General features: G+C 45.3%; 1 protein-coding gene across 1 annotated transcript in view; it reads left to right on the top strand.

Moving 5' to 3' along the window:
* LOC115134090 (coiled-coil domain-containing protein 102A-like) overlaps positions 1-20,957 on the top strand; it is a 68,017-nt gene extending 47,060 nt beyond the window's left edge. Inside the window, exons 7-9 of the mRNA XM_029667724.2 lie at positions 7,434-7,604; positions 9,252-9,355; positions 19,531-20,957. Of these exons, the coding sequence (XP_029523584.1) occupies positions 7,434-7,604; positions 9,252-9,355; positions 19,531-19,660 (405 nt within the window). The 3' untranslated portion in view covers positions 19,661-20,957. The remainder of the gene's footprint in view (positions 1-7,433; positions 7,605-9,251; positions 9,356-19,530) is intronic.
* The last annotated feature ends 260 nt before the right edge of the window (positions 20,958-21,217 follow it).

The raw sequence follows: 21,217 nt of genomic DNA on the forward strand, positions 1-21,217 counted from the left end.
CATCCGCAGCGTGCACAGCCTTGCGTGACAAGGACGTCTGAATGTTGAACGTGCTGTCGCGCGCTATGTGACGGAGGGGAAGGAACCGTGCCACCGCTCACAGGACGTAACCGTCTCCCGTGTGTCAGAGTAGACCCAGTGGACGTCAGTCAGTGTGACGCAGCTCTTCCCCTGAAGTCCATTCAGCCTAAACAGGCCTGTTCGTTGCAGGTAGGCCATGTGGCTTGTGCTCAGTGTAAAAGTCTCCATTACTGCTTGCCTGAGTGGCTTATTTATGAGCCTGGTCGCTAATGCAGCAGTTCGCAGGCAGCCCAGAGATGTCATTAAGACTGAGAGAGAGGGCTGGAATGGCACGGAGTCCGACAAGGGACAGAGAGCAGGTACTGGAGATTGTAAGGGGGGTTTGTAAGGATTGTAACTGCTATACTATAAATGTGCGGCAGGAGAAGCAGAGAGGAAGGCTTTTACTGATACCATGCAGAATCTGAGGTAATTTGAGGGAACATGCTTTTCAGGCTGGAGGACTGAGATAAACGTGTCTGTGTGTGTGTGTGACAGAGAGGGAGAGAGAGAGCAAAAGAGAGAGAAAGGCGAAAATCTGCCCTGATGTGTGCTCTGACAGGACAGACCCAGCTTCCTTCCCTCTCTCTCTCCAAGGAGCGGCTTTTCAACCTGACATTTATTCTCGGCTATGAGGAGAGAGGTACGTTAGGTGCTCCCTCTGGCAGCTCTTTGGTACCTCTAGGGGGCCACTGTGAATCACACACCTGGCTCAGTGGCTCTCAGAGATGTGGCTCTTAGAGATGGGCTTATGGAGCCGTTAGCTGACTGTGGAACCATTACCACCCCAGTGCCCCCAGTTTCCCATTGATGAATCACTCTGTCACTATCTTCTCTCTCCCTCCCCCTCCCCCATTTCCATGGACTTGATCTAATCCTGACCAATTGTACTGGAGCATAGCAATAGGCTCTGTTCCCTCAGGCAGCCTCATAATCAACCCAATTCTACTATCCAGGGTATGTGTGTCTGTGTCTGTGTCTGTGTCTGTGGGTGGGCGTGCAGTGTGTGGGTCTAAATGAATACTATATTCCGTTTTATAATACCTGTAAGGGAGTGTGTAAGCGAGATTCCTGAACAATCATTGATGTCTGTGTATCTCTGTCTTGGATATGCATCTGTGTGTGTGCATGTGCTGCATGCATGGCCACAGTATGTGTGGGTCTCAATATACATGTATGAAAATATGCTAATGGTGGAGGAGGAGGGGAAACGGTGTGGGTGGTGTGGGTGGAGTTGGTGGGTGGAAGATATCATGTGTGAATAATGTCTGCGTTGCATAAAGCTTTTTAGTCTTTCTCCATCTTGGCTTTAATTTAAAAAATATTATTTGAACCTTTATTTCACTAGGCAAGTCAGTTAAGAACAAATTCTTATTTACAATGACGGCCGAACCCGGACGACGCTGGGCCAATTGTGCGCCGCCCCGTGAGACTCCCAATCGCGGCCGGATGTGATACAGCCTGGATTCGAACCAGGCTGTATCTGGTTTGGCTGTTCAGTATGTGTAAGTCATTTTGTGTGTCGTGTCTTCGTGTTAATGTCAGTGTGCGTGTGGTTACTTTGACCGGATTGTGTAGTGTATTGTGTCTAGTGTGTGTCTTTGTTTCAGTGCCAGCAGATGTTACGGCAGATTTCAGGGTCTTGGAGCCAGTCAAGGAGAAACATTTAACAGCAAGCCTTCAGTGACACCCTCCTTTATCTAGCTCCCTCCAACCAATCTCCCTCTCTTTATTTATTGACTAATTGGCTATGGGGCCGGGTTGTCTTACTGCTCGTGTGTGTTTCTGTCAACCTTGGTGTGAAAAGTGTATCTGTAAGGGTGTTTCCTACATGTGTCATTCCATGGCTCTTCATCTGTGTGTTACATTTGATGTGCTTTTTAGACAGAATTCTTCCAGTGTGTGTGTGCGTGTGTGTGCGCACACACGCACTCCCAGCAGTGTGTCTGTGAATCAGTTTGAGTGCGAAATCTCCATCTCTCACCTCACCTCCAGTGAGTATCTTCATCATCATAGATCATTCATCAGTCTCTCCCTCGTGTTTTATGGAGACTCAGCTCTTAGCCCGGCAACTCTCCCTCCTCTCTCTATCGAAGTGGTCCCTTCACGGAGGACACTCAGAACCACATTACAGCTGAGTGAAACTTTCGATCCAGCAGTAGAGAATGCTGTCTGACTCCGCGGCGTCTCGCTGGCTTCCAAGATCCAAACTCTGAAGCGGTTCTTTGTCAGATGATGCGATGCAGTGATGCAGGGATGTCACGCGTTTCTGAGTGCACTCTCTTTTCTTCTTCTCTTGGATTCTTCTCTTGGTCATCTTTGCCTTCTTCTAGATCTTCTCCCCCTTTTCTCTTTTTCGTGTCACTTTTTCTTCCGGGAAATTCCCTTTGTTCTTAGTCTTCACCTCGGCCCTGTTTATTCCTGCTCGCAGCCCCTCCCTTACCGCTCTCCTCCCTCTCATCCCCCCCCGTGTCTCCCCCTCCCTCTCTCCCTTTGTCTAAACTAGGCACTCGATGAGGGCATTATCCCTGTCTGTCCTCTATGCATATAGTATCAATCCAGACCTTGCGACCCCCTTCCACTTAACCCCAATCTCACATCAATCAACCAAACAATTATCTACACGAGGTCATACGTGACCGGGGATTTCCTGCTCAAAAGTACTGCTGATGTTGCCACTGTGCCACCGCTGCTACGAACAAGCCTGATCCTTTTTAGTTTGATGAAAAGATACAAGGATGATAGTTTTATTAGTATTTACGCTACAGTACACCAAATGGCAGTTTTGTGGATCAGGGTTCTGTGGTTACATTGTTCATTTCGACATTTTTGAAAACCTTGGTATTGTATCGTAAATCATCTTCCCCTTTTACAGTGGGCTCCTCCACTATCACCACACACATGGTCTCCGGGCCAGATCTCCGGGCCAGGTCTCCGGGCCAGATTGTTCTGTTCTATGTGCTGTACGATAGTAATCCATTTCACTGTCAAATTGCTTTATTAGCACGAGAGAAGAATGTACAGTACGTATTGCCAAAACGCACTTTGGAAATGGAATGATTGATTAACAATATTGGCATCCTAAAAAAAAAAATGATCAAGATTGTCAACGCAACAACATTCAGTAAAAACAACAATCAAGGATGTGGTTGTGTTACAAATGAAAAGTGGCAAAAAACATAAATCAACATACGATGGACAGTAGCGAGTCATCCTCGAGTCATGCATTGGTAGTCATGCACCAGGGTTAACTGTATTTTATACTGGGCCTCCCATACGAGCCTCTAGAAGTAGGCCATGTCCTCGAATTGATGTGACCTAGAAACAAAGAGTCAAGGAACATTTTCTCTCCAGGTGGTCTGGGGAATCAAGTTTTTAAAAATATTTTTTATAGGAGTTTGTGCGTGTGTGTTCTTGTGTGTGTGTGTGTGTGTGTGTGTGTGTGTGTGTATCCCCTCGTCCAGTCCTAGTCTTGGCAGTACTGGGAGTTGTGGGAGCCACATCATGCATGTCTTTTCACACAGTCTGGACACTTGATTATCACATTGAATTGTTCATGAACCATGTGCTCCCTCTAATCTCTCTCTCCCTCTTTCTCTCTCTCTCTCTCTCTCTCTCTCTCTCTCTCTCTCTCTCTCTCTCTCTCCCTCTCTTTCTCTCTCTCTCTCTCTCTCTCTCTCTCTCTCTCTCTCTCTCTCTCTCTCTCTCCCTCTCTCTCTCTCTCTCTCTCTCTCTCTCTCTCTCTCTCTCTCTCTCTCTCCCTCTTGCTCTCTCTCTCCCTCTCTCTCTCCCCCCCCTCTCTCTCTCCCACTCTCTCTCCCCCCTCTCTCTCTCCCACCCCCCCTCTCTCTCCTCTCTCTCTCTCTCTCACTCTATTTCTCTCTTTCTCTCCCTTTCTCTCTCTTCTCCTGTACACAGCACTTTAGCCTCTCTGCTGTCACTCTAACCTAGCTGTGTGTTATTTAAAGTGTCTCTGTGTGTGAGCTAGTGTACCGGTCAGGGGGCAGTCTCTGTGGGAGCCATATCCAGCCTGACAGAACACACGAAAGCCGCAGAAACACATCAATAATTCAACTTTAATCAAGGACTCAATCGGCCCGCTGAGACCAGTGGCAATGGATGCATTTCCCCTGTTGTGTGTCCATGGCCTCCCGGACTATTCCTCCCATCTTCCACTTCTCTGGTTCTACCTATGTGAGTTGTCTGTGACAGTATGGTTAGAGAGTAGGGCAGACCCCATTTATTCGACTGGTCTAATGTTTAGTCAATAGACTGTTGGTCGACCTAGGTTGCTTTAGTCAAGCATTAGCAACAAAAAAAGGCACCTGTCTGATTTTTCCACAACTTCTATCTCGAAGGCCATCAAACTGCTAAACAGCAATCACTAACTCAGAGAGGCGGCTACCTACGTTGAGACCCAATCACTGGACACTTTAATAAATGGATCACTAGTCACTTTGAACAATGCCACTTTAATAATGTTTACATATCTTACATTACTCATCTCATATGTATATACTGTATTTTATGACATCTACTGCACCTTGCCAATGCCGCTCGGTCAACACTCACCCATATCCTTATATGTACATATTCTCATTCACCCCTTTAGATTTGAGTGTATTAGGTGGTTGTTGGGGAATTGTTAGATTACTTGTTAGATATTACTGCACTGTTGGAACCAGAAGCAAAAGCATTTCGCTACACTCACATTAACATCTGCTAAGCATGTGTATGTGACCAATACAGTTTGATTTGATTTGATTTGAACTAGTCAAATGTATTCCACACATCTGACTTCCCCTTTGCTTCCCGAGCAACCAAACATTCCCCCGTTTCGAGTTAATTTGTCACGTTTGTTGTCACATGTGTAACGGCATTCAGAGTTTTTTCTAACCAATTTATTAATATGATTATTATGATATGCTATAGGTCTTATTGGTCACATTAAACAACACATTTATGAATGTGCCGGTGAAGGATTGTCATTTTGATTTAAAGGCGTCAATGATTCTTGGCGTAGGAAAGAATACGTTTGGGAAAGTTATTTTCTGACTTGGCCCCACATTGATTGGGCATACGTAGTAGGCATATCACACTGCCAGTGACGGACTGAGGCATTGCTTACGCAGTTTATCACCTCAACCGCAAACTTCAACTTCCTCCCTATGTTGTTTTATTTCAGTTGTGTTTTGTCCCTTTCTGTTAAGTGGAGGGCTGGAGCACTGAATCGATACCCGTGGCTCGTCTGTTTCAATAGGGACAGCTCATCTAGCCAGGGCTGCTCGAATACTTCGATATGCAGCTAGGGAATATTCTCTCTCTCTCTCTCGCCTTGCTTCCTTCCTTCCTTCCTTCACTCCCTCACTCTCTCCCCTCTGATTCTTTCTCTTTACTTCTCTCCCTCCCTTCCTCCCTTCCCACTTTCCCCCACGTTCTTGTGTCCCCTCCCTGTTTGATTTCTCTGGCCTTATAAAACAGTAGTACAAGCTGTTCTGCCCTGATCATACAGGAGAGTCCTCAGGAGAACTCAATAGATGTTAACGATGACAGTGGTGATTACGTCGAGGTTGCACTGCTCAATGCAAAGCAGAGAAATGGGGAACATGCTCAAGTCATCTGAGATCTGTGAACATGGTTTTCTTTGTGGCTGTCTTTTCTTTTTCAAGTTTCAAGCTTTTATTAGTCTGATGTGCAGGATACACGTTGTTACTTGCAGGTTCCTTTTCAACAATGCAACAACAATAAGAAATAGTAACAGGTAAGAATACGAACATAAAGTAAATGGCTCAATATAATAGACATTTTAGCATAAGTATAATACAGGAAGGCACAATTTATAGTCCAATATTGACATATTTTGGGGAAGCGGGGATTGGGAGGCAAGTGTTTAAACTGTCCAGTATTTAGCAATCATAATAAGAGTCTGGTAGCATCCGTTTTGATGTGTAGCATGAATGTACAGTTGAAGTCGGAAGTTTATATACTATTAGGTTGGAGTCATTAAAACTAATTTTTTAACCACTCCACAGATTTCTTGTTAACAAACTATAGTTTTGGCAAGTCGGTTAGACACAAGTACTTTTTCCAACAATTGTTTACAGACAGATTATTTCACTTATAATTCACTGTGTAATAATTCCAGGTTGTGGGGGTGCTTTGCTGCAGGAGGGACAGGTGCACGTCACAAAATAGATGGCATCATGTGGAAGGAAAATAATGTGGATATATTGAAGCAACATCTCAAGACATCAGTCAGGAAGTTAAATATTGGTTGCAAATGGGTCTTCCAAATGGACAATGACCCCAAGCATACTTCCAATGTTGTACCAAAATGGCTTAAGGACAACAAAGTCAAGGTATTGGGGGGGAATCACAAAGCCCTGACCCCAATCCTATAGAAAATGTGTGGGCAGAACTGAAAAAGCGTGTGTGAACAAGGAGGCCTACAAACCCGATTCAGTTACACCAGCTCTGTCTGGAGGAATGGGACAACATTTACCCAACTTAATGTGAGAAGGTTGTGGAAGGTTACCCAAAACGTTTGACCCAAGTTAAACAATTTATAGGCAATTCCTCCAAATATTAATTGAGTGTATGTAAACCTCTGACCCACTTGGAATGTGATGAAAGAAATAAAAGCTGAAATTAATCATACTCTCTACTATTATTCTGACATTTCACATTCTTAAATATAGTGGTGATCCTAATTGACCTAAGCCAGGGAATTTTTTACTAGGATTAAATGTCAGCAATTGTGAAAAACTGAGTTTAAATGTATTTAGCTAAGGTGTATGTAAACTTCAGACTTCAACTGTGTGTGTGTGGGTGGGTGGGTGTGGATGTGCGCGTGAGTGAGTGCATCTGTGCTATTGCATGAAGAGTCAATTGCAGGTGGTCAGTCCAGTTCAAGTGGTTCAAGGTTTTCTTCGTGTTTTCTTCGTTTTCTTTATTCTCGCCGTATGGGTAATGGTTTGTAAGCTCTCAGCTCGGCACAAGCTTTTCCTGGTATCGTATGTTTACTTCCAATGGGAGTCTGTGCTTCTCTATTGTGGGAATGTGTTAAAAGTGCTCTTAACGAAGCGCTTCCATTATTGATCAGATCCTCAATGCTCCAACGAACAGTAGCGGTGATGTCTAGCAGAACAAAGACCAGAGTAACTCACTCAACTCACAAGGAATCTCTTGGAGGATCTGCTACTAGGGAATGTACGCTAATTTGACCCAACGGCATCCAACACTCATCCGACACCCATCCGACATGCTTGTAACTGAAATTGACATATAAGCGCTGGTACTTAACTTGCCCGAGGCCCGATTTTAAATCCACTCTAAGAGACTAGCAGACTGACCCTGACCCCTCTGCTCCTCAGGAGTTGGCAGACATGCGCCATATCCACTCCAAGGTGAAGAAGCAGTACCAGGACAAGATGGCCGAGCTGGCCCACGCCAACCGGCGGGTGGAGCAGCACGAGACAGAGGTGAAGAAGCTGAGGCTGAGGGTGGAGGAGCTGAAGAAAGAACTGGGTCAGGCGGAGGACGAGGTGAGCACCAACACACACCACATTCACTTATACATGGATACATATACAGTTGCCTGCGTAATTATTGTGAGCATTTTTTGTTCTTTCGGGTCTATACTTCAAAACGTTGGAATTTACATCAAACAATCACGTTGAGGTTAAAGGTCAGACTGTCAGCTTTAATTTGAGGGTATTTTCACCCATATCCGTTGAACCGTTTAGAAATTACAGCACTTTTTCTACATAGTCCCCCCATTTTAGGGGAGGTAAAAGTATTGGGACCAATATATTATTTATCATTCATTTTGTATTGGCACAAAATAATCTAAAACGCAATCAAAACAAACATCATTTGTAGAGACACGAGCTAGATGTAGTCAGTGCGTGCTATGAATATGGGACCAAATTCTTCACTTTTTGCTACTTTAATAAAAATATAAGTGAATTTGTCCCAAGACTTTTGCTCCCCTTAAATTGGGGGAATAAGTAGAAAAAGTGCTGTAATTTCAAAGAGGTTCACCCGATATGAATGGAAATACCCTCAATGTAATGGCCGTTGGTGGAAGAAGGTGAGGACCAAGGTGCAGCGTGGTACGTGTTCATCTTTTAATAGTTGAACTGAACACTGAATAGCAAAACAACAAAGAGAACAACCGAAACAGTTCTGTCTGGTGCAGACACAAAAACAGAAAGCAACTACCCACAAAACTCAGGTGGGAAAAGGCTGCCTAAGTATGGTTCTCAATCAGAGACAACGATAGAAAATGAACATAGAATGCCCACCCTAGGCACACCCTGGCCTAACCAAAATAGAGAATAAAAGCCTCTCTATGGCCAGGGCGTGACACTCAAATTAAAGCTGACAGTCTGCACTTTAACTTCATAGTCATTGTTTGATTTCAAATCCACATTTTTGGAGTATAGAATGTCAGAACAGAAATCACAAGATGATGTTATAATGCTGTTATTGCATCAAATGGTTGTTTTATGCAACAGAATAAGGGGTTGTTAGAACACTCATCTGTGTGTGTTCTACTGAAGAGGAGTCTCTGGGAGATTTAACACTGACAGAAGATTAACGATGTATTTTGGGTGATAAAACCTAAAGAGACCGCCGCATTCCAGAGCACGAGTTAATGTTTCTATAAAATACCTTTGTATCTTTGTCTCGGGGCTCTCAACGAATCATCTGAGGGCGATTCGTCGACCAGCCATCAATTAACATAGAGCACTCAATCGATTCGCTTTATATATGTGTGTGTTGTATTGACCTGCTCCCTTATTAATAAGTGAATAAAGATTTAGTTGAAGTATAACTCGCACTTGTGTAATAAGTTTGTCTCTCCTCATTTGATAGTAAGAAAATGAACCACCACAGGAGTCAAAGAAGAAGAAATGCTTCACTGTCCCAACAATTACAGAGGGCAGTGTAGATACAGTACATACTGTCAGTGTTGGGTATTTAGGGTATTTTGATCCAAAGTATTCAATGCAGAATACTGATTCTGGGATTTGTAGTCCGGTGTGACTGATTTGCAATGACCGATTTCTCTCTCACACTTTCTCCTCCTTCTCCTACCTCCCTCCCTCTCTTCCTCCATCCCTCCCTCCCGCTCTCCCCCCCACTCCCTCCCTCTCTGCCTCTCCCCCCCACTCCCTCCCTCCCAGCTGGATGAGGCCCATAATCAGACCAGGAAGCTACAGCGGTCTCTGGATGAGCAGGTGGAGCAGTCAGAGAACCTCCAGGTTCAACTGGAACATCTGCAGTCCCGGTACGACTGATACACACACACACACACACACACACACACACACACACACACACACACACACACACACACACACACAGGGGGAACAAACCCACAGTAGCCTACACACCAAGACGTGCAGGAAAAGCACACGTCCAATTTCCTACCCTTCTCAGCGGTCTTTGGTGGTGCATGATGTTTAATCAGACAGTGTACTATATGGCTGCCATGCTCCTGTTATGAACTAGTTCTCTCAGATATCTTAGCTGGAGGAGATTAGCCCACTGTGAGGCTTGTGTCTTAGTTTGTCAGGCAGGCAGCCCTGCTCACACTAGGCCAGTCTTTCTGTCCCCCTCTCTCTCTCTCCTTCCTTTCTCTTTCTCTCACCCTCCTATGCTCTCTCTCTCTCTCTCTCTCTCGCTCTACCTTATCATTCCACCCGCGTCCCAGCTCATCCACACCGACAGCCAATCGCGGGCTGCCCAGCCATGGTTTACCGTAGTAACACGGAGCCTGCGTGCAGCATAGCGGTGCTGGCCCCCTGTAGCTTAGCAGAGGAGTGACAGGCGTGTTGGCATGGAAACGCCTTTGAGGAACACACACACACGGCCTCATGGAGACCTGGAACAGTGAGGGAGTCAGGCCCCATCAGGCTCCTAGTATAACACTGTACTGTACTTGGATGAACTCGCTCTAACCACATTAACCCTGATGCACGGGTCGTAGCTGGATAGGAGTGGGAATATTAATGCTTCTAAAAAATGTAATATTCATGGGTAATGGATTTTGAGATTTAGTGGTTGTCCGCTACCTCTCCCAAGAGTATTTTACTATCCTATCACTCCTCTCTCTCTTTCTGTCATTTATTTTTCTCCCATCTTTTCCAACCAAATGCCATGTTTTCTTTGATCGCGCTCTCACACTCTCTCTCCCCTTGGTTCGTTAAAGGGATAGTGTGACATTTTTGGCAATAAAGCCCTTTTTTCTCCTCACCCAGAGTTGGATGAACTAGCATGCTAGCTGTTCCTATATGCTTCCAGTGATTGCGCCAACACTAGTTATCAATGGCTCCAGAAATGACCTGCACCTTCCTTCAAACTGCACGCGGAGACATAAAATAGTATCCATGAGTTCATCTGACTCTAGGGAAGTAGAAAAAGGAATTGCTAAAATGTCGCACTGTCCCTTTAACCAGGGGAATAGTTCCCACCACATCCCAGCCTGTCTGTCTGATATATAAATAGTCTAGTGGTCTCCCAGCTCCAGCCCAGTCTATGATCATAAAGCTAATATCTAAATCAATGCAGCAGACCAGGCCGGGTGATCCGGGAAAACCTCTGTTGCATTCTGGGACAGCCAGTACTGTGTGTGTGTGTTTGCGTGTGTTTGTGAGTGTGGTGGGAGAGGAGTGGTTAGGGGCCCAGCTTACCACATGCTTGTTTTACTGTAGCTTGTTAAAAGTCCATCCTTCACATTGATTTATCAATCAATTCTCTGTGGATCATCTAATCCTGTGCACACACGCTCAATGCCACACACACACACACACACACACACACACACACACACACACACACACACACACAAACATATTCCACATAGTCCATACACACATGACCTTTGGCCCCCGGGTTTGTTAACAGGCCTATGGTCAGGGCTGAGATGCAGACGGCGGGGTGCTGAAGCGTGTGGCTATAATGGCCTGGGAGACATGGAGAGGGAGATAAGAGATGAACACAACAGAGAGAAATACAGGCAGACATACAGACAAAATTAGCCACCATGAGAATGGTCTCTAACAATGGGGGGGTGTTATTGTAACGCTATCGCCATGACGCTGTCAGAACATTGTTAAAACAGAAAGGTCCTGATCCGGAGTTGTAGTGATGTCATGTGAGGCTTTGTGATACTGTGCCACTCCAATCTGTCACACTGTGCATAAACAACTAGCCACTACTAAGGCTGAGGTTTAGGCCTATTCTACAAAGCAGAAGTAATGAGTTAGCCAGCTAACTTGCCTTAATATTCTGAAATAACTTTTTTCTTCTTCTGGAAAATAAGCTTTAAATGGGCATGGTCTACAATTGACTCAACAACCAAAAACACATGTCTAAGTTTAGCTTTCTTGATTAACCATAATTGTTCATGGTTGTTTATGGAAGTTAGCCGGCTAACTCATTGTCCTGCTTTGTAGTCTACCTCTTTGGTCTGAAGACTGACAACTTAATGGTCCACAAGAAACTGTTCGGGAACATGTGTGCATGTGATGGTAATGCATGTGCATGTGGTAAGAAGGGGTGTTTATCTTTCTGTGTGTTGTGGCATTTCTGGTGGACCGGCAGGACGTTCAGACCGCTCTTAAATAGCCGGGCACTCTGAAAGGCAGGTAGAAAGTGGATCAAACGAAGCATGTTCTTTTCTATTGATTTCCCGTCACTGTAGCCGGCTTGTCTGTTTAGCTCAATCAGGCGGCCAAAGCCGGACTTCAAAATGGGACGCAGGTTGTGAAGCAACAGCGTTATTAGCACAACTCTGGCTGAACAGTGAGAGAGGCTAAACACGCACAGCCTCCAAATATTTGAAGCTGCGGATGTTGACCGCAGGTTGTGTGCGCTGCCATTTCAGGTCCTCCTCCTCCCAGCTTGTGTGTTTTCCTGAGGAGCCGCGCCAGTGGGTTTGACATGGTCTGAGAGGTAGATTTTTACATCGCAGAAGAGATGGAGGATTAGAAAAGAGAGGGAAAGCGAGGGAGGGGGAAAAAAATGTTTGGTTTAATCTATAGATTTAAAGGGCTTAGAATTTGATTGACATTATTGAGATCTTTCTAACCCTGGCTTCTCTCTCCTTTCAGTCTATCATATAGCCTTCATACTGTACATTCCCACGGAGTGTGTCACATTGCTATTTGATATTGGACCAGCTGTGAACAGACAGAAATAACTCATTAGCCAGTTTCGCAAGGCTGTTGGATTTTATAGATTAGATTGATTTGCATTAGTGCGTTTGTTGCGGAGGTTTTGTTGTCGGAAATGTTGTGGAAAGAAATTGGGCCTGAGTTTGATCAATTAATTATAGTAGCAGCATGAAAATATAGACTACCCACTGGGCACAGACATAATTTAATCGTCTAGTTTTGATTTTTATTTCGGTTGAGTTGCCAGCTACAGTGAATTCAACGTGAAATCAACAAAACGTTTCAAGCCATTGGATTTAAGTTCAAAGTTGTGTGAAAAAAAGACGAAATTCCCTTACGTTGACGACTTTTTTACACATCACATTTCATTTTGCCCAGTTGGTATCGTTTCTCTATCCCCCCACCATACCCCTCTCAATTCAATTCAATTCAATTCAAGGGCTTAATTGGCATGGGAAACATATGTTAACATTGCCAAAGCAAGTGAAGTAGATAAACAAAAGTGAGATAAACAATAAAAATGTGCAATAAACATGACACTCACAGACGTTCAAAAAGAATAGAGACATTTCAAATGTCATATTATGTCTATATACAGTGTTCTAACAATGTGCAAATAGTTTAAGTACTAAAGGGAAAATTAAATAAACATAAATATGGGTTGTATTAACAATGTTATTCACTGGTTGCCCTTGTGGCAACAGGTCACAAATCTTGCTGCTGTGATGGCTCAATGTGATATTTCACCCCGTAGATATGGGAGTTAATCCAAATTGGGTTTCTTTTCAAATTATTTGTGGATCTGTGTAATCTGATGGAAATATGTGTCTCTAATATGGTCATACATTTGGCCGGAGGTTAGGAAGTGCAGCTCAGTTTCCACCTCATTTTGTGGGCAGTGTGCACATAGCCTGTCTTCTCTTGAGAGCTAGGTCTGCCTACGGCGGCCTCTCTCTCTCTCTCTCTCTCTCTCTCTCGCTCTCTTCTTCCTCCTCCTCCAGATGTACTGTCTCACACCTTAACATGGCCTTGCTAAGTGTTTGGGCAATGGAAAAGCTTTTAGTCGTGTAATTTAGCGCCATTAAAAGGATCTCTGTTCCTGTCAGTGAGTCCCCCAGTAGAGTAACGTGGCACGGGGAACAGAGAGGGTCCACCCAGGCCTCTGGCACCATCATACTAGCCTGATTCCACATCTGTTGGCATTGTCTTGCTAACTCCTGTATATGGTCAATGACCACAGGCATTGACAGGACAGCACAAACAGACCTGGAACCAGGCTAGCATGACACCACAGAGGATGAGAACAGAGAGCAGTAAATGGGGAGGCAGCACTGACACAGATACAGCTTCTTGGAAATAACATAGTATATTCTGCAGTAGTTTTCCCCTGTAGCGAACATACCGTAGAGGCTGACTCTCTCTCTACTTGGGTGAATAACCGAATTTGACGGAGAGTGATCTCTGGCTGTGTGGGAGGCTGTGTTCTTTCTCTTTCTAAACTGAGGCTCAGTTCACCCTGGAGCCATTCTAGCCGTGCGTCATCACAACACACACGGCAGCGCACACTACTGCAGGTCCACTTCGCACAGGCCCGCCCATCTGTCCTGGACATTTCTAGAAATAGTTCAACTGCCGCATGTTTGCTTTGCTGCTTGAGCTGCAGCTCAAACCGGGGTCCTCCATAGTTGAAGAGGGAGTGGATTCATTATGTGAGGCTGTGTTGGGTCTTTTGATGTGTAGAGTGGGGCGCTGAGGCCTGCGGGTGAGGGATCAGAGGTGGCCCCGCAGAGCCACCGTGTCACGTTCGTGTCACTTTGTCTCCCAAAAGGGATGCTGCATGGGGCACAGCTCAACACTCACCGAACTCATATTGAACACACTGAACAAACACTCAAAGCTCACTAAACACACTCTGAACACACTAAACACACACTGAACACACTGAACACTCACACTGAACACACAGAGAACTCACACTGAACACACTGAATGCTCACTAAACACACACTAAACACATATTGAACACACACTGAACACTCACTGAACACTCACTGAATGCACACTGAACACACACTGAACAAACACTGAACGCTCAAACTGAACACATTGAAACCTCACTAAACACACACTAACTTTAAGAACTTTAAAACAAGCATCACTTATCTCCCTGATACCCTTTACTTGTTTATACATTCACTTAGCATGTGTAGTAACACTTTCATGCACTTAAGGCCATCTTTGCTCACCTGAAATCACAAAACATACACAGAACATTTGACATGTATCATCACTAGATGATGATACATGTCTATTGATACTGCCTGTATCATCACTAGAGCTGTGTTCGAATACCCATATTAACATACTGTATACTACATACTTAATGAAAATATACTACATACTATATACTATTAGTTCATTTTAGTATACTGTAAACAAACGGTATCCTTTCAGTTGAGCATACTAGCGCTACACCTGTCTACCGGAAGTTGATGATGTTGCCATGCAACCTCGTGCTAGCTTGTTAGCATAACAAATGACTAGCTAGACACTTCAGGTGTGTTCGTAAATTCAATCTGGAGTGCCAGAGTGCGCTCTGGGCGTTTGTAAATTCAGAGTGTTGCCAGATTGTCCGTTTGTAAATTCAGAGCGCTTCCCTCTCGGAGCGTTCAGAGGGCACACTGGACGCTCAGGCCGAGGAGTAGGTGGTTGATCCGAGCGTTCTGACCGTCACAACGGCAGTCAAGCACACAAGCTAACCGGCTAACGTTAGCTACATCCAGACACAAATGAGAGCACACCTCACTCTGACCATTTTACTCACCCTAGCAGAGCTGGTTAGGCTGTTTTCATGTTTTCCAGAGCGTTGGTGAATGCAACTATGCCGCTGACATTGAGCATTACTTAGTGATAACCACAATAACCATCTTATATCCTAAAATACTAGTCTGCTTTACAGTACCATGTGAATGTCTAAAGATATTACCCATAATAATAATATGAAAAGGGGGGGTGTCTATTTGTTATGCCTAGTATTACTATGGGTCCCACAGTATCATTCATTACTGACTGATTAGCGCCACCAGCTAATATTGCTTACTCATGAACCTGGACAGCTCATAATGTAAATCTCACTATCTGTACATTCCAGCCCACTCACTCACCCTCACATATTCCCTGCTCTCCAGTATGAATCAAATGAGTCAGCCAGTCAGTTAGTCAGCCATTCAGTGAGTCTGTCGGTGAGTCTGTCATTGAGTCTGTCATTGAGTCAGTCAGTGAGTCAGTCAGTGAGTTAGTCAGTGAGTCTGTCAGGGAACTCAAGTCATTTTGTTCACCTGACCTACAATTCCTTACAATTAAATGCCGACCACATTGTCTACCAAGAGAATTCTCTTTGATTTTAATCACAGCCGTGTATATCCCCTCCAAGCAGACACCTTGACAACCCTGAAATAACTTCATTGGACTCCATGTAAACTGGAAACCACATATCCTGAGGCTGCATTTATTGTAGTTGGGGATTTTAACAAGGCTAATCTGAAAACAAGGCTCCCTATATTTTATCAGCATATCGAATGCGAACGGACTAAATTCTGGATCATTGATACTATACTTCCACTACGCATACAAAGCCCTCCCTCGCCCTCCTTTCGGCAAATCTGACCACTACTCCATTTTGTTGCTCCCAGCCTATAGACAGAAACTAAAACAGGAAACGCCCGTGCTCAGGTCTGTTCAATGCTGGTCCGACCAATCTGATTCCACGCTTCAAGATTGCTTCGATCACGTGGACTGGGATATGTTCTGGATAGCATCGGACAACAACATTGATGTATACACTGAGCGAGTGGGCGAGTTTATTAGTAAGTGCATCGGTGATGTTGTACCCACGGTGACTATTTAAACCTTCCCCAACCAGAAACCGTGGATTGATGGCAGCATTCGCGCAAAACTGAAAGCACGAACCACTGCTTTTATCATGGGAAGGCGACCGGAAACTGAATACAAACAGTGCAGCTATTCCCTCCGCAAGGCAATAAAACAAGCTTTGTCTCTAAGTATAGAGACAAAGTGGAGTTGCAATTCAACAGCTTAGACACAATATGTATGTGGCAGGGTCTACAGTCAATCACGGATTACATAAAGAAAACCAGCCCCGTCGCGGACACCGATGTCTTGCTCCCAGACAAACTAAACAACTTCTTTGCTCACCAAAACCCGTGGGCTCTCCTTCACCGCAGCCAACGTGAGTAAAACATTTAAACAATTTAACCCAGGCAAGGCTGCCGGTCCAGACGGCATCCCTAGCCGTGTCCCCGGAGCATGCCCAGCTGGCTGGTATGTTTACGGACATATTCAATCAATCCCTATTTTCAATCAATCCCAATGCTTCAAGAGGGCCACCATTGTTCTTGTTCTTAAGTAAGCTAAGGTAACTGAGCTAAACAACTATCGCCCCATAGCACTCACTTCCGTCATCATGAAGTGCTTTGAGAGACTAGTCAAGGATCATATCACCTCCACCCTACCTGACACAGAATTGCAATCACACTGCACACTGCCCTAACCCATCTGGACAAGAGGAATACCTATGTAAGAATGCTGTTCATCGATTACAGCTCAGCATTTAACACCATGGGTCTCAACCCTGTCCTGTGCATCTGGGTCCTGGACTTTCTGACGGGCCACCCACAGGTGGTGAGGGTAGGAAACAACATCTCCACCCTGCTGATCCTCAACACTGGGGCTCCACAAGGGTGCGTTCTCAGCCCTCTCCTGCACTCCCTGTTCACCCATGACTGCGTGGCCATGCACACCTCCAACTCAGTCATCAAGTTTACAGACGACAGTGGTAGGCTTGATTACCAACAACAACAAGATGGCCTACAGGGAGGAGGTGAGGGCCCTCGGAGTGTGGTGTCAGGAAAATAACTTCACGCTCAACGTCAACAAAACAAAGGAGATGATCGTGGACTTCAGGAAACAGCAGAGGGAGCACCCCCCTATCCACATCAACAGGATAGTAGTGGAGAAGGTTCCTCAGCATACACATCACGGACAACTGAAATGGTCCCCCCACACAGACAGCGTGGTGAAGAAGGTGCAACAGCGCCTCTTCAACCTCAGGAGGCTGAAGAAATGTGGCTTGTCACAGAAAACACTCACAAACTTTTACAGATGCACAATCAAGAGCATCCTGTCGGGCTGTATCACCGCCTAGTACGGCAACTGCTCCACCCACAACCACAAGGCTCTCCAGAGGGTATTCCGGTTTGCACAACGCATCACCTGGGGCAAACTACCAGCCCTCCAGGAAACCTACACCACCCGATGTCACAGGAAGGCCAAAAAGATAATCAAGGACATCAACCACCCGAGCCACTGCCTGTTCACCCCGCTATCATCCAGAAGGCGAGGTCAGTACAGGTGCATCAAAGCTGGGACCGAGAGACTGAAAAACAGCTTCTATCTCAAGGCTATCAGACTGTTAAACAGCCATCACTAGTGGCTGCTGCCAACATACTGACTTAAATCTCTAGCCACTTTAATAATTAAAAATGGGATGTAATAAATGTATCACTAGTCACTTTAAACAATGCCACTTTATATATATATTTTGTACCCTACATTACTCATCTCATATGTATATACTGTACTCTATACCATCTACTGCATCTTGCCTATGCTGTTCAGCCATCTCTCATCCATATATTTATATGTACATATTCTTTTCCATTCCTTTACACTTATGTGTAAAAGGTAGTTGTTGTGAAATTGTTAGATTATTTGTTAGATATTGCTGCACGGTCAGAACTAGAAGCACAAGTATTTCACTACCCTCGCATTAACATCTGCTAACCATGTGTATGTGACCAATACAATACAATTTGATTTGATTTTGAGTCTGTCAGTGAGTCTGTCAGTGACTCAGTCAGTCAGTCAGTCCCAGGCAGACAGTGGTGGCTGGCCCAGGGTTGTTAGCTACCGTAGGTTCGTAAGTGCTACTGTCTAGAAACTCTAGTTGTTCAGCAGTGTAACTGCACGGCCCGGGCGCTGGTCTGGTCTGGGGGCTTGGCTGGGCTCCTCCTCTCATCTCTAATAAATCCTCTATTTACCTGGACAGCCGGTCCGTTTACCCAGGCCAGACTCCGACGATAGGCATTGTCTGAAACACAAGTTTCCTGACGGTTAAGCTGTAGTGTCCTAATAAAGCGTGACATCAGATCGACGGAGCCTGCTGTGACACAGAGGAAGGAAGGAGTTGGAGAAAGTAAAAGAGAGAGAAGGAGGGAGCGGGAGAAGGTAAAGAGAGAGCGAAACAGACAGCAAATAGAGTGTTTGTTGCTTTAAGGAATTAACTGGGTCTGCTTTTCTCTTGTACCTGTTTGTCTTTGTCATTATGGCGCAGACTGAGCCGACTGCAAACACGCAGGTATGATTTTAGGCCCAAGTTAAGACGATGAATCATCTCAAAATGATGATCAATTCGGCAAACGGCTGGCTGATAAATAATGTAAGCTTTTCTCTGAGCCGCAGAGGGATTCATTAGAGCTAGGTCCGATGGGAACCTTCTGCTGAATTTCAAAAAATGTACCTGGGTTGTAGAGAGAAGACCCTCCCTTTTTCTCTTTCTTTCTTTCTTTCTTTCTTTCTTTCTTTCTTTCTTTCTTTCTTTCTTTCTTTCTTTCTCTCTCTCTCTCTCTCTCTCTCTCTCTCCTCTCTCTCTCTCTCTCTTCTCTCTCTCTCTCTCATTCTCTCTCTCTCATTCTCTCTCCTCTCTCTCTCTCTCTCTCTCTCGCTCCTTCTCTCTCTCTCTCCTTCTCTCTCTCTCTCTCTCTCGCCCTGTCTCTTCCTCTCCCCCCGCGCTACCTCTGTAGAGACAATATTAGTATTTCACTGTTGTCCAGGTGATATGATCACCAGTATGGCAGCCGTGGCTCAGTAACCGGTCATTGCTGGCTAACTGAGTGTTACCTGGCAACGGAAGCAGCTCCGTTGCCCTGGGTTTTTAGGCAATGGTGAATTATGCAATGTTTATTTAGCTGACGCAGTCCTGAAATATGCCTTTGTTTACTCGTTCACTGTTGAGAACTCCACAGCGATTTTCTGCAAGAGCTATACCTTAGTTGTTGAGGGAATAATCAGAATTTACAGGGGAAACAGAATTTTGACAGCACAGGGCCTTTAAGTGCCAGTTGTGGAAAATGGAGATCAAAACCTGAAGTAGCCTTCTCACTCAAGTCCACTCACTCTTCCTCTCCTCTGTGTTCCTCTGTTCTAGACTGCGGCGGCAGAAGAGCCCGGGCCTGTTTGGGAAGATGAGGTCAGCTCGGTTCAGCCCGGAGAACCCAGACGGACCGCCCAGCGACCCAGACGAAGAGGAGGAGGAGCTACAGATCCAGATCCCATGAACAAAGGAAGGACACACGGACTCTGACTTAGGGCCTGTAGACAGACAGACTGATAGTTGGACGGCTGTGATCTTGACGCCTACTCATCTCCATTGACCTGGCTCATCCTGGTAGAGACAAACACTGGCACATGGTTGCCATGGACACCTGTCACCCCCTGTACCTGTGAACTACAGCGCTACCAGCAGGGGCCCAGAGGGAGCCCTCGCTACACGACGACTGACAGTACACTACACTACACTACCACACTCCAGTACAACCCACAGTGCACTGCGGTTACAAGCCACCACGGCCTGAGCCTACAGCCCTCTAGCTCCCTACACCTCAACCGTCATTACCGTCGCTCCCATATCTTCAACACCCGCGGTGTTGAGAAACGCTCTCTCAATCGCACTCCTCAGGCGATTGCTCACGCCTCCTCTTTCACCCTTCCGTCCCTTTCTCTTTGCGTCCCGAGTTCCTTCACCCAGCGAATGTTGTACAGTATCCGTCCCGATGTATAAAAAATGTAAAAACCACCCCAGAAAGGGGCGGTGACCTAGCTGTGACGTTCCAGCAGTGTTCTGGTAATGTTATGTAATGCGTTTTGGATTTGTGTCGTTAGCTGTACATACAGTTCAGTACAGGTTGGGCGGTTGGCCCTCGGGTCACTGTGCTATGGGTGTGTGTTCGGCGCCTGGCACCTGGGGTCGTCATTACTTCATCAGTGTTTTGGGCTCAGCCTCAGACAGCTAAATCCTTCCAGTGTTCTTGGGAGAGACTGGGACTGGATATGAAGGCCCTTCGCTGCTATGTCCCCTTGTCCCCTCACCGTAACCACGAAGGGACAAGGTACTTGTGTAGAGGACGGGTCCGTTAGACCTACAGTATTAACTTCTCGACATAGTGGGTTGTTCATTCTGAAAGAGAAGTTTGTGGTCAACACACACATCCTTAAAAAAAGCGTAGGTGCCGGGCTGATTAAGTATATTATAGAAAAGAACAGAAAAGGGCCTGCACACTGCACGGTTTTGATCCGGAAGGATCTTCGTCAGGCCAAGACCCTTGTGGATCGAAACGTTGTCAATGATGTGGTAATTGGGAGCGTATTCAGTGTGCAGGCCTTTCTGTTCAGTTCATTCTGAAAGCAATAAGACAGCGGCTATCACTCCCACTTACTCATCTGCTACTGCGGGGACCAAGTTATTTGTAACGGTCATGCAAATTATTTATGTTGATGTTTTTGATAATTGATCTGTACTGTGAACCACAGTGTTTTTTTGTATTTAGCTCTATAAATGTTAAGTGTACGTATAAACCGTGCGTTGTTTGTCTCTCTTCGTGAGCATTGTCTCAGATGTGTGTGTGTGTGTGTGTGTGTGTGTGTGTGTGTGTCTGTGTGCGTGCGTGTGTGCGTGTGTGTACGTGTAAGACTGCATAATATCTTGACAGAGGGTCATTTGAACATCAGAGCCGTCATGAACTCAACGTGTGTGTGTGTGTGTGTGTGTGGGGGGGTTAAGCATTTGAATGCTTATTGTGGTGTTTCCTCTCCAAGAGGTGTCATGAAATGAAAGA

The sequence above is a fragment of the Oncorhynchus nerka genome, linkage group LG27 (assembly GCF_034236695.1).
Source record: "Oncorhynchus nerka isolate Pitt River linkage group LG27, Oner_Uvic_2.0, whole genome shotgun sequence".
In the NCBI taxonomy this organism is placed as follows: domain Eukaryota; kingdom Metazoa; phylum Chordata; class Actinopteri; order Salmoniformes; family Salmonidae; genus Oncorhynchus; species Oncorhynchus nerka.